The sequence below is a fragment of the Nematostella vectensis genome, chromosome 9, assembly GCF_932526225.1.
Source record: "Nematostella vectensis chromosome 9, jaNemVect1.1, whole genome shotgun sequence".
NCBI classification, from domain to species: domain Eukaryota; kingdom Metazoa; phylum Cnidaria; class Anthozoa; order Actiniaria; family Edwardsiidae; genus Nematostella; species Nematostella vectensis.
In genome coordinates, this window is record NC_064042.1 from 8,937,822 (window position 1) to 8,951,232 (window position 13,411).

General features: G+C 40.7%; 3 protein-coding genes across 13 annotated transcripts in view; 1 reads left to right on the plus strand and 2 right to left on the minus strand.

Moving 5' to 3' along the window:
- On the plus strand, positions 1-11,518 carry LOC5515384 (kynurenine formamidase). The gene is made up of 11 exons (XM_032385105.2): positions 1-201; positions 6,874-6,973; positions 7,080-7,196; positions 7,423-7,468; positions 7,612-7,697; positions 8,611-8,683; positions 8,805-8,902; positions 9,548-9,626; positions 10,217-10,349; positions 10,701-10,805; positions 10,999-11,518. The coding sequence occupies exons 1-11, from the start codon at positions 157-159 to the stop codon at positions 11,026-11,028; spliced, it is 912 nt and encodes a 303-aa protein (XP_032240996.2). The 5' UTR covers positions 1-156; the 3' UTR covers positions 11,029-11,518.
- On the minus strand, positions 1,474-5,944 carry LOC5515385 (putative aldolase class 2 protein RP493). The gene is made up of 4 exons (XM_001635448.3): positions 5,605-5,944; positions 4,967-5,129; positions 3,580-3,824; positions 1,474-2,812 (listed from the first exon to the last, which is right to left on the minus strand). The coding sequence occupies exons 1-4, from the start codon at positions 5,887-5,889 to the stop codon at positions 2,657-2,659; spliced, it is 849 nt and encodes a 282-aa protein (XP_001635498.3). The 5' UTR covers positions 5,890-5,944; the 3' UTR covers positions 1,474-2,656.
- The window catches only part of LOC116619849 (serine/threonine-protein phosphatase 6 regulatory ankyrin repeat subunit A), an 18,399-nt gene continuing 16,029 nt past the window's right edge, over positions 11,042-13,411 (minus strand). For 5 of the 11 annotated variants that reach the window (XM_048732527.1, XM_048732524.1, XM_048732526.1 and 2 more), the window contains 5 exons: positions 13,141-13,275; positions 12,929-12,957; positions 12,477-12,506; positions 12,048-12,134; positions 11,042-11,474 (listed from right to left, as the gene is read on the minus strand). In XM_048732527.1, the coding sequence (XP_048588484.1) occupies positions 11,311-11,474; positions 12,048-12,134; positions 12,477-12,506; positions 12,929-12,957; positions 13,141-13,275 (445 nt within the window). In that variant the 3' untranslated portion in view covers positions 11,042-11,310. Of the gene's footprint in view, positions 11,475-12,047; positions 12,178-12,476; positions 12,507-12,928; positions 12,958-13,111; positions 13,310-13,411 lie in introns of those variants that run through there. The other 6 variants (XM_032385096.2, XM_048732528.1, XM_032385100.2 and 3 more) reach the window with 6 other exon arrangements.

The following is a 13,411-nucleotide window of genomic DNA, read 5'->3' on the forward strand; positions in this document are numbered from 1 at the left end:
TTACCGGCTCATCGTACGGACAACTTGTCAAGTTTGCTCGTGAGGACATCACGTCTAAAAGAACGACTATAATTGTCAAGTAAAACTTGTCAAGTAAAAAACTGTCTGTGTAGACGACCCTTTAGTGAAGAGCTTTTAACTTTTTTTATTATTGTCATGGAGATAGCCGTGGATGGAGAAGAGCGTCCAAGTTACGACAAGGTTCGTGGTTTTGATTTTAGCATGGCCCCTTCGATTCTAATTGTAGATTTCCACCCAGGCAGCCCAATCTGAGAACTGGGTTGCCTGAGATGAAAATTGACCCGGGCTAGAGCCAAGCTCATGTAAACGTTTCAACTTTTACAGGTTATGAAAAGAAGGGTTGACCCAGGTTAGGCCATTAGCCTAGCTTGTGTTGGCGCTCAACCATGTTAAGATACCGTAACAGTAACTCGTGTTTATTGCTTGATATTATGCGAGCTTTTCTCCTTTTTGGCTGCCTCGAAAAAGATACTGACCCGAATAACAGAGAGAAGGCTTTGAACTTAGTACACCTTAGTACTGCTGCTTCATTTTTAGCGGCTCTGCAGATATATATTCAATTTCACTGTCATGTAAAATTTGTGGCATACCATATCCCTGGGTTGGCCTGGCTTCCAACAGCTCAAAACACTTGTGAACAAAGACAATCAGGCCGATTATCATACCAACTGAGATTGATTCGTGTAAAGAAGACAGCACGATGGCATTTTGTGTGAAAAGCAATCGTATGCTGAGCAAGATGATAACACAAAAGATTGCAAAATAGGTTTTGTTAATTCTTGTCTGAAAGGGCTACATAATTTTGATCTTTTAGATACTATTGTTATAGTATTATTAAGCCATTGATGATGTCATTTTAAGTCAAATTTATCAAATTTGTTTTTACCATTCAGTGCTGTAGCATGGCTCAAAATATTCGGGGACACAGTACAGAAACATGAAGAAACTATTGGGGGGCATTTTCTTATATATTTTTTTCAAATATTGCCCAGTGCCCCATCCCCTGCCATTTCTTAGAAGTCCTGTGAAGCCTTTTAAGCATAGTTGGCCCTATGATCCAAAGCTGTCAACTCACCCACTTTAGGCGGGTGTCACAAGAATTTGGACCTCATAACAAGCCTAATTTTTGTGAGAATACTCATACATTCTCTGTATTCACCAGCATTGGCTCTCTTGGGTTACTGTATTTCACCAAATTTCACAAGATTTTTGTCCCAGTTTGGTTGAAAACTATGATGATCCTATATTCCATACCACATAAAATCCAGATACCAATTTTTTTTTAGTCCCCCAAACATTTCCAATGACCCCCAAAAAAGGGAAAGTTAATGTACCCTCCTCTTTTTACTACTTTCCTGGGGCAAATGGATTGGATGGTTATTGATTTGATGGTTTTGGCATAGCTGTCAACTCATTATTTTCATAGAGAAAGTTTTATGCATTTCCACAATATAGCCTGCACAAAGTCATCCATTTTATAAGACAGATTTTTACTTTAATATTACATTTGTATGATACTCATCTTTAATTCATAGATCAGACGCATGCACAAATATCCAATCAGAAAGCAGCAAATAGAAGCCAGCAAAGTGCAACCCAAATGTCCCACTAAAGTCCCACAAATTGTACAACATGTCAGATGAGGGATTTAAATACAGACGTTTATAGCGGTCTTTCTGCGACTTGGGAAATAAAACACAGAAACCTAACATGATGGAAACTTGTCTTGTTGTCCAAGCTTGGTGAAAATCTTGTAGAGAAGCATATAAAAAGATGATTACGAGCTATTTTTGTCAAACTGCAGTGATTTAAGTGCAGGGAAAATAGAAAGCCAAATTCGCTGTTTACGTCTGACTTTTAACTACAAGTTTTATCGGCAAATGTCGAGATTTACAGCAAAAATACAAACAACAGTCTCATTTTATATGTAATTTGAATTATCTAGGTAATATCAAACACAAGTTTAATGGTAGGACTACATTGCTCTTGTAAGTGGTTTGCTTGCTTTTTGTTTTTTCGTTTCTTCGTAGTAAATTTTACATGTTTTTCTACAATTTGAGTCCCAACTCTACACTAAAAGTGGCTGGTCAAAGAAAACAGGGCTAGCATTTCTACGCTGACCAGAGAATGCTTATTTGCTTGTCCAGATTCGCAGAAAAATATCTCAAACAAATCTTTTTAGCCGTTGATTGCCGACTTTTTTGGGGACATTTGTGGGACCACATGGCTGTTATTGCACCATCTCTTTCCTGATTGGCTATTCGTGCACGCGTGATTGACATGTTGGATCTATGAATTTGAAAAATCACCAACTCGCCAAAAGAAATTTACTTCTTTTTCGGATTCCTGTTGGTTGATTTTTTTTTCATTCTTTCATTTTTCATTTTTTTTTTTACAAAATTATTCAAAACTGAATTTCAGGCTTTGTATACCTATTTTTAGAGGACCTTTATTACTTAGTGTCCTTACTTGCATTAAATTATAGTTTTTATTTAGTTCTTCTGAACCCTCTGATCTGAAAAATTCTGGCGAAGGGCCCAAGTTCCTATATCTAATCTTCACACTTCAAAATCTTCGTGTTTCAGTTTCTTCCTCAAGTAGTAGTTAGTTACTAGCCTTTATCTGTTGGCCTAACTCAAGCCATAAAGTTAGGCTCTCGTTTAGCCAAAAGTCTTTTAATGCTATTGAAGTGTATAGCAGCATACTTTGGCTTTTCCAATAAACTCTTGTTCATAAGGCACACCTCTTCAGGGATCTCCATCAACTCCTGCCCAGTCTGCATGGCTAGGACCTGAAAACACACAAATGGGATCATGGGTTTAGACCAGGATTGCAGTACTAACCTGGTTCCATTACCTTTTAATGTCTTTTAAATTTTTTGACATTAAAGGGTAATTGTGTTTTAGTCAAATCGTACACCAAGTGGTCTATCAATGCTATGACTGCATGAACTACTAAGGCTAAAAGTTATAGCCTACAATGTCAGTAGTCAAAAGTGCCTGATTTGGTAAATTGCCTGACCATTTACCAGATCATTTTCTGGCAATAAAAAAAGTTTGACATAAAAATGTGATATAAATATACGTCGGGAATAAAAAATGGAAAAAAGAAAATTGTTATTCAATATTTCAGTTGAGGGCAGTACTCTTGTAATCTTGGTGAAATAATCTTAGGCCTAGTTTAAAGGCTGCATTAACGTCGTGTCGCATAAAATTAGAATTTTAATTGAGGTAAATAGGGTGGTGGTTGGTTTTAGATGCGATATTAATTAAGCCTCAGATATTGCTTTTGTTTGCTTCAGGGGCAGACACTATTTTTTCATGTCTTTTTTTTTAAATCCTAGTCTTCTAACTTCTCCCTTGGCTCCATGCTAGTACCGTCCTGCAGAGGTGGTATGACACAACCACCCTTTTAATGCAAAATGGGGCTTGTCATCAGGGGCTTTGAAATTTAGAGCTCAAAAGAAATAAGTATAGTGTTCATAAATTGAGCAACCCTTTAAAAAATCCTGGATCCGCGAATGATTTCACCTGTTTAATTAACATAATCAACCCTTACCTGGTTCATACAGGCTCTCTCCAAGTAATATGTATCATCAAACGTCTGCTGGGCGTCTGGTCCTACTACAAGTATCCCATGATTGCACATGAACAAGACAACTTTATCTCTGAGCATGCGCCCAGTGCGGCACCCTTCCTTCTCATCTGTGGCATATCCACTGTAATTATTATCATATGCTACATCATCATAGAACCGACATGCATTCTGATGGTACATTCCAAAGGATGGTTGCTTGAGGCAGCCTGATGGAGAAAATAGTGTGTAATAAAGGGTGCTTTTTATATCATCACCATCATCTTATTGTCATCATCATATTCTCCACAAACATCATCCATGTAATCACTCTCACCATAACCATATTAATCGACACCACCCATCATACTACTATTCTCACCTTATAGATCTCAGGACGGTGTTAGATAAATTGTGCTACAAAAAGGCATTATTGTTTTAAATATTTTAATAGAAAAAGGCAAAATGACGATTTTCTATAGAATAATTTTTCAGAAGCAATAAAAATCGCTAAAAAGCATTAAATTTGGTGCTTTAAAAGCAGGATAGCGGGAGAAGGCATCCCCACATCCTGAGACTCTTTCCTAATGCGGGAGAGTTGACAGGTATGTGTAGAATATGAAGGGGGAGAGTGCAAGTGGAAGATCCACCAGCTTGATGACCAACTTTTCTTTCTATACCTACCCAAAGCAGTTGAGTAAGGGGGGTGTAAGTGGAATGACATACTTGCTTTGTATACCTACCTATAGCAGTCGAGTAAGGGGGGTGCAAGTGGAATGCACATCCTTTGTATACCTACCTATAGCAGTTGAGTGAGGGGGGTGTAAGTGGAATGACATACTTGCTTTGTATACCTACCTATAGCAGTTGAGTAAGGGGGGTGCAAGTGGAATACACATGCTTTGTATACCTACCTATAGCAGTTGAGTAAGGGGGGTGCAAGTGGAATACACATGCTTTGTATACCTACCTATAGCAGTTGAGTAAGGGGGGTGCAAGTGGAATACACATGCTTTGTATACCTACCCAAAGCAGTTGAGTAAGGGGGGTGTAAGTGGAATGACATACTTGCTTTGTATACCTACCTATAGCAGTCGAGTAAGGGGGGTGCAAGTGGAATGCACATCCTTTGTATACCTACCTATAGCAGTTGAGTGAGGGGGGTGTAAGTGGAATGACATACTTGCTTTGTATACCTACCTATAGCAGTTGAGTAAGGGGGGTGCAAGTGGAATACACATGCTTTGTATACCTACCTATAGCAGTTGAGTAAGGGGGGGTGCAAGTGGAATACACATGCTTTGTATACCTACCTATAGCAGTTGAGTAAGGGGGGTGTAAGTGGAATGACATACTTGCTTTGTATACCTACCTATAGCAGTTGAGTAAGGGGGGTGCAAGTGGAATGCACATATAGCATCTGGTCTTGCTTTGTGGACACCCAAGTGTATCATGGCAGCTGAAGTCTCAATTTCACCCTCTCCTTCTATAATTTGTCCTGATTCGTTTACTCCAATAAGGCATGATGCTGTAACCTAAGCCATCACAATGGTACAATAATACAAATCAATTGCATATATATTTCTCCAGTCGATGTACCATTCTCTGAACCTATTCTGCATTCTCAAAATTAAACAAAACCTTGAGAAAATAACATAAAGGAAATTTGCTACAGAAACCCAATCAAGTTAAAAGGAACCCAAGAAATTTAGGTAATCTTGAAAATGTATATACCCGAAGGGGGGGGGGAGTATTCTAAGTAGAAATTGGGTTTTCTAAAAACAATCTTGTTAAGAGGCCAAAAATATAATGGCAAATGTCTGCGAGAGCTACAAAAGTCTTGAAAGAAAGTATCAATTATACAGATTATAAACAACAAGCTATTGCTAATCCAGTTCGAGACCCCCAAAGTAGTATCGCCGTTTAGAACGATGTTTAGAACCGAGTACCACTACCCTAAATCATTTGCTATTCAATACACCTACTGCACGGCTACGAGCCCAATATTACCTCGCTCCAGTGAAGTCCATAGGGAATCATGAGCATGACTCTTCCAGTGCCGTGCTTTCCCGGAGCCATCATGCTCAGATGGTTGCAAACTCCCTCGTGCATGTTCATCATCTCAAAACCACGGTACGCAGCGGCAAGGTCCACTCGGGCTTGCCAGTTGGCATCGCTTGAGTTTACTGAGCGTGATACGGATATATCCCTCACAAACACGGCTTGTTTAGGCCTGTACAAAGCTTTCAGTAAAAGACTGCAGCCACGGCGAGGAGCTAAAAGTCGGCCATACATGATTTGTTATTTATAGTGCTTACAAAAAGGTACAGTCGTTCTGCTTCGGTCTACCTATGGTCTCACAGAAAGAAGACCACAGGTAGACCGTGCCGTACTACCTACTATGGACTTTTCAGTATATTTTTTTTCGACGCTTGAAGTTCAGTTATATCCCTATATCATAGCAATTTTGTTCTTTGGTTTTGAAAAAAAATAGTGTTTTTTATGCGAACGGCTGCTATTTGAATTCAAGATAATGTTCCTTATACGCTTGTAAATAGTGTCGTAAACGCCGGCAAGCTAACACAAAACTTTCGCAAACGTTCTTGCGTTAAAATACTGGAAGATTTTGACCTGTATTCTGACATTTTAAAAACTTTGTTTAATGTCAGCTGCAAAATATAGCCAGGTTTTTCGGAGAGGGGGGAGGGGTAGTTATACCACGGGCTCTAGGATAGCTTTACTCAAAAGTAAAGTCTTATGTCTAATGCGATTTTTTCGAAAAAGACAGGACCCATGTTCCTACTGGTATTACCTGAATATCTAAACAAACAGGGGCGTATGCAGCCTATAGGCCTGCAGTCACTGGACTGCAAAAAAAATTTGGCGATCTTATTTGCATAACGAAGGGAAAAATCAAATGATTAATCAATCATTTTTATGTACGTAGTTTTATATATATATATATTATTAGGATAAAAGCTATAATTTTCTTAATCATGGTAGTCTACAGATGATTCCCAAATATATTGTTATGTCGTTCAGTGCCACGCGACGACTGAAGTCCTATTTCAGATCGAGGACAGAGCATTGTGTAATATTCTAAAAAGTCTGACGCATTGACGTCAATTTCAAACCCAAAAGCGCGGGCTATGAAATCTTCACGGGGATGAGGGATGAGGGGCCAAGCCCTCATTCAGCTGCTGAATGCTTTGACTGCAACTTGTTAAAATCCTGCGTACGCCCCTGACAAAGATCCCATGACTTACGTTTTGTCCACAGGACATCGAGTATGAATATGCCCCAAGCAACTACATAAAGTTGAGCGAAGGAGTGACTCCCGAAGAAGCACTGGATGCTTACATACAAGAATGGCATAAAAGTAAAGCACATTTTTGTACTAGCCACAAAAGCAGGCATCTCATCATGGATTCCAACATGTGGAAGTAGCCGTGAACTAATCCTTTTCCATGTTGGTTTTAATTTAGTTAGCAAAAGAGCGAGGGAGGAGTTGGATGTGGAGTTAAATGTACCTTATGCACCGACCAGTGATCGCACAAGAATCGACTTCTACCGGTCCAAGTCAGAACAACTGTCTGAAAATCGTGAGTATAATTTAACGGCTTCTGCTTCTGTGCAGTTTACATGAGGGTATTCATGTTTTATTTTTACAAACCTCAGCTCTGTGTTGCCTATTTCCTGTGGGAAGAGGGAGGGATTTTTCCTGGAATCAATATTTCAATTAAATATGACCAAGGTTAAGCGATGCAAAAAAAACCTTGAGCAAAGCGTTCTACAGTCTGGCCGAACTGACATGATTTGTTTTTACAGCTCCTGTTTACATGTATGTGCATGGTGGCTACTGGGAAATGTGTAGGTATGTTAACTAGATTTTAAGTGGGGACTGAAACTAGAGAATTGATTTTTATTTAGGATGATTGCTGCTTTGATTATCTTGCCGTTAATTATTGATCCATAAGGGTTTACGTCATGCATATCAGTTTTTTGTGGTATTTGCAGTAAAGAGGAGCATGGCCTTGTTTCTTATCCTGCAGTGTCTGCTGGTGCTGTTTCTGCAGTGATAGACTATGATCTGTTGCCTACAGGTAAAGCATTCCATACCCTTATCACGTGATTACTTGGTCACATGATGACTTGGTCACACGATGACTTGGTCACATGATGACTTGGTCACACGATGACTTGGTCACATGATGACTTGGTCACATGATGACTTGGTCACGTGATGCCTTGGTCACACGATTACTTGATCACATGATGACTTGGTGACAAAATGACTTGGTCAAATGATGCCTTGGTCACGTGGTGACTTGGTCACATGATGACTTGGTCACATGATCAATTGTTCTCTTGATGACTAGGCCACATGATGCCATGGTCACACGATGACTTGGTCACATGATGACTTGGTCACATTATGCCTTGGTCATACGATGACTTGGTCACACGATGACTTGGTCACATGATGACTTGGTCACACGATGACTTGATCACACGATGACTTGGTCACATGATGACTTGGTCACATGATCAATTGTTCTCTTGATGACTAGGCCACATGATGCCATGGTCACACGATGATTTGGTCACATGATGACTTGGTCACATTATGCCTTGGTCACACGATGACTTGGTCACACGATGACTTGGTCACATGATGACTTGGTCACACGATGACTTGATCACACGATGACTTGGTCACATGATGACTTGGTCACATGATCAATTGTTCTCTTGATGACTAGGCCACATGATGCCTTGGTCACATGATGCCTTGGTCACATGATGACTTGGTCACACGATGACTTGGTCAAATGAAATCTCCATCCTATCATCACTTGTTCGAACAATCTCTCCATCACATCAGCACTTAATCACATGATCTCTCCGTAACATTATCACTTGGTCACACAATCTCTCTGTCACATCATCACATGGTCACGGTGGCCACCATCATGGTGAATGCCTGGTAAATACTATTTCTCTTTTTATTTTCAGTGACACTTGATGAGATTGTGGCTCAGACCAAAGAAGCACTCCAGTTCATTGCAAAAAAGTTTCCTAACTCAAGGTAAACATGTCCAAAACCCCAAAGTTTCGATTGGTAATTCTTTATAGTCCTTTTCTGATATGTGAAGTCATTTTTTTCAAGTTGCTTTGCGTATTTTCATATTAACTATGATGCTTTGCAGGCTGTACTTGGGCGGTCACTCGGCAGGGGCACATCTTGTGGCCATGATGATGACAATACATGACTGGGCCAATCCTAAGTTTCTCGACCGCATTAAAGGTAAACAGCACTTTGTCTTCAGACAGGTGGAGCTTAAACGATATCATAATTCAAACATACATACACATATTTCAAATAAGGTCATTTATATGATGAGTAACATATAAATGACTAAATCCTGATATCTGAAAGCCAGGTTAATGTTTACAATCACATAAAAAAGGATTTATTAACATACCAACCCTGAATTAGCTTTTATTCACGCTTATGTTTGTTTATTTGCTGTTGTGGGTTAGGACAAATTGATTTTTTCGAGTACAACCTTATATGAGACAAGTGTAGATGGTTTCACTTGGCTAGAAGAAGGTGGCTTTAAGAAAATTAACAGCCACGTAGAGAGATATTGGGGGACAGATTTTTATAGCAAGTCAAGTGGTAGGAAAGCATACGAATTTGCTGGAGCTTCCCACATTCACTGGGTTGATACAAACCTTGTTAGACGCGTCCCCAGGGAGGGGGGGTGCACAGCCATAGGTATAATATGAAAAAAAGTGTTTGAATCATATGGAAATAGTATTTGAAGATCCCTTAATAAGAAATGACCCACTTTTTGGCCGCCAGAGGGGGGGGGGGGGGGGGATGCGCACCTCCCTGTGTACGCGCCTGGTTGTTTAACGAAGTGTTAATGGTTTTGTCTCCCTGCAGGGGTGTGCCTCATGGCCGGAATATATGACTTACAACCGCTCCTCCCTATCAGAGTCCTGCATGATCGCAACATTACAAGGTTCGCTCTTATCACTCTGGAAGGTGTCTTATCGTGATTACATGGTTCGATGATACGATTATGATGATACCAATCACCAGAACTCCCATTAGTGGTCTCTGCATTATCACGAGAAACAAAATTCTTGTTTTTATCACCACCACCAGCAATTCCATCATCATCATCACCACAACACCATTTCCATCGTCATTATCTTCTTTATCATGTTGCCATCATCATCATTACCGTCATCATTGTCATCATCACCAACAAAACCAATCGTCCTCATCTTCTTCTTCATAGTCTCGTCACCATCATTATTACCATTATTATAACTGCCACCAACATCAATTCAATCATTATCTTCTTTTTTATCATTGTCGTTATCATCATCATCATCATCAATATCATCATTACTGCCATCAATACCACCTCCATTATTACCACCTCATCCAACATCTCGTCATCATCATTGTCATCATCTTTCTAATCCTCCCTCTTCGTCATTATCCCTATATTTTTCATTGTTCCCATTGCATTCGATATTTTTCACCCTCCCTATTTAATAAACACTGATTTTTTCCATATTTGGCATTTGGTTGTCCTTTCAGAACTATCGCTATCAGGAACAGTCCAGATGTGATCCTCCGCACCCACCCTCCCTCATTCCGGTGCCCTGTTAAGCTGATTATCGGGGAACATGAGCCGCCTTCATTTCACAAACAAACCAGAGACTTTATGCAGGTAAGAGGGCACTAGTTGGCTTTCTTCCACAAACTGGAGTCTTTATACTTGTAAGGTGACACTAACCGGCCTTATTCCACAAACCAGAGACTTTATGCAGGTAAGGGCACATTTATACGCTATGTAACAGATTTTTGGACTCAAGACGAATTTTCTCTTCGCAAAACTTAGGGGGCGGAGGGAATTCGAGTACATCATCTGTAGATTGCTTTAACCTCAGAACTCATGTCCTGAATAATAAAGTCAGCGGTATGTTTGTTTGGTCGTACTCAGTCACGTGCTAATATCTGATTGGTCGCTCCAAGCCACGGGTACGTGTCGGTGTTATCCAAGTGATGTCTTCTCTTGCAGGTCCTGGACTCCCAGCACGTAAGCACGTGTTTCCATGAATTGTCTGGAATGGATCACTTCTCCGCCGTGTCTGCGTATGCGGACCAGACCTCACTTGTATTCAAGGTAAGGTTTCGCCTCTACTGTGAGCCGTCATTTTCTTGCCAAGTGCGGGAAAGCATCCATTTCTATCGGATAATGTGGGAGAGCTATTGCAATATTTGGCGATCGAAATTTTTTTCAAAATTAATTTCAATTATTTGTCTTCCAATTTTGAATGAAAATTATGCAAAGTCAATCATTTTTTTTAATGTTTCAGGAAATTCAACGGATGATACTCGAGAAATGAATTTCAACAGTGCGCGTGTTGATTTCGTTTATTGTAATTGAAAAATATTCTATTAGCTGTAGAAATGTTTTACATTACACTACATACATTTTGTACAAATGAACACAAACGTACGCTAGTGCAGGCCCAGTGATCTTACGCACCTAAAGCATCTGTTTTCACTCCCCACGGTCATCAATAAATCGTATCACTTCAATTCTTGTACGACGTCAGAGTCTAAATGATGTCACCACTCTACATGACGTCATAAAGCAAATTGATTCTAAAATTGATCTAATGACGTCAGTACGACGCGTTCTTGTTGATTGGCGGGAGGATCATGGGCACCTGGCCTGGCCGGGTGCCAAGTGCATGATGGGACTGTGGCTTGGTGGTTGCCATGGAGTGTCCCTGCACTTTCTTGGTGATGGCTCGTACCAGGTTCCGCGCGTGTTTCAGGCTGTATGCTGTAATAGAATCAAGTAAAGTAAATACTAAATGCAAGTCTTCATACGGGCTCTTTTTGTTTATTTTTCGGGAATTATGAGATACTGGTATTTAGGTTTGGACGACGCGAACTCACATCGACCGCTCGTGTGCAACCTAACTGAATGCAGTAAAATATAGACAATTCTTATAAGCACTCAAAACCCATAAGCACGCTAGATATCCCCATAACACGTACCACCTATTGATAAGTAGAGACCACTTACTAACAAGTCTACTGATAGTTACGCCTACCTAGTTACGCCCACCTGCGAGACTACTTACTAACAAGTCTACTTGATAGTTACGCCTACCTACTAACAAGGCTACTGATAGTTACGCCTTTCTAGTTACGCCTACCTACGAGACTACTTACTTACAAGTCTACTTGATAGTTACGCCTACCTACGAGACTACTTACTAACAAGGCTACTGATAGTTACGCCTACCTAGTTACGCCCACCTGCGAGACTACTTACTAACAAGTCTACTTGATAGTTACGCCGACCTAGTTACGCCCACCTGCGAGACTAATTACTAACAAGTCCACTTACCCTTGAGCCTCGCTTTGACCTCCTCGGTAAAGTATCCGCAGTCTACCCACTCCTCAAAGTCAGAGATGAAGTCGAACGCAGTTAGACCTAGCGAACACAGAACAAAGTTACATATAGGGGACAGTCAGACCTAGGGAACATAGAACAAAGTTAGACCTAGCGAACACAGAACGAAGTTAGACCTAGGGAACAAAGAACGCAGTTAGACCTAGGGGACAGTCAGACCTAGGGAACAAAGAACGCAGGAATGCACAGAACAGACCGGACAGCAGTCTGTAGAAAAACGAGGTAGTCTGCATGGGCGAGAAATCAACACAAGGTTAAAGTCTCTAAAAATAGTTGAGTTGTTTCTATAAAATTTCGAGCATTCCTGCGAAGGGTGTAAAGAGCTTGGCTTATACAAGAAATGAGCGACCAAGTTTAACTCACCCTGAAGGTTCCTCATTCGAACGTTTGCTCCTGTTAAGAAAATAATGCTAGAAATGACATACTTGGCATACTACGGCAGGGCCGTAGCAGGGGGTGGGGCACTGGGGGCATGTGCCCCCCAATATTTAAAAAAAATTACATGCATACATGTTGTTCGCTTGTGTCGAGTGTTGTTACCTTGCTTTATGAGCATGCTAGTCCCATACATGTTGTTCGCTTGTGTCGAGTGTCGTTTACCTTGCTCTATGAGCATGCTAGCCCCATACATGTTGTTCGCTTGTGTCGAATGTTGTTTACCTTGTTGTTCGCTTGTGTATGGTGTTCTTCACCTTGTTGTTCGCTTGTGTCGAGTGTTGTTACCTTGCTCTATGAGCATGCTAGCCGCATACATGTTGTTCGCTTGTGTATGGTGTTCTTTACCTTGTTGTTCGCTTGTGTCGAGTGTCGTTTACCTTGCTCTATCAGCATGCTGGCCGCATACATGTTGTTCGCTTGTGTCGAATGTTGTTTACCTTGTTGTTCGCTTGTGTCGAGTGTCGTTTACCTTGCTCTATGAGCATGCTAGCCGCATACATGTTGTTCGCTTGTGTCGAATGTTGTTTACCATGTTGTTCGCTTGTGTCGAATGTTGTTACCTTGCTCTATGAGCATGCTGGCCGCATACATGTTGTTCGCTTGTGTCGCGTAGAAGAGAGGGGTACAGAGGTCGTTATTTACGGCGTCAACGTCCGCTCCAAATGAGATGAACAGCTCAAGTACATCAGACGCGTTAGACAGACCCGCGGACAGGTGAAGGGCCCTGGCAGACAGTAACTCCCATGTCAATAACACGCCTGTCAATCATATCTACCTGTCAATCATCTACATTTTGTCAATCATATACCTTTTAGCGACGTCTTTAATAACTATTTCTCTTTTATCTGCCTGTATAAGAT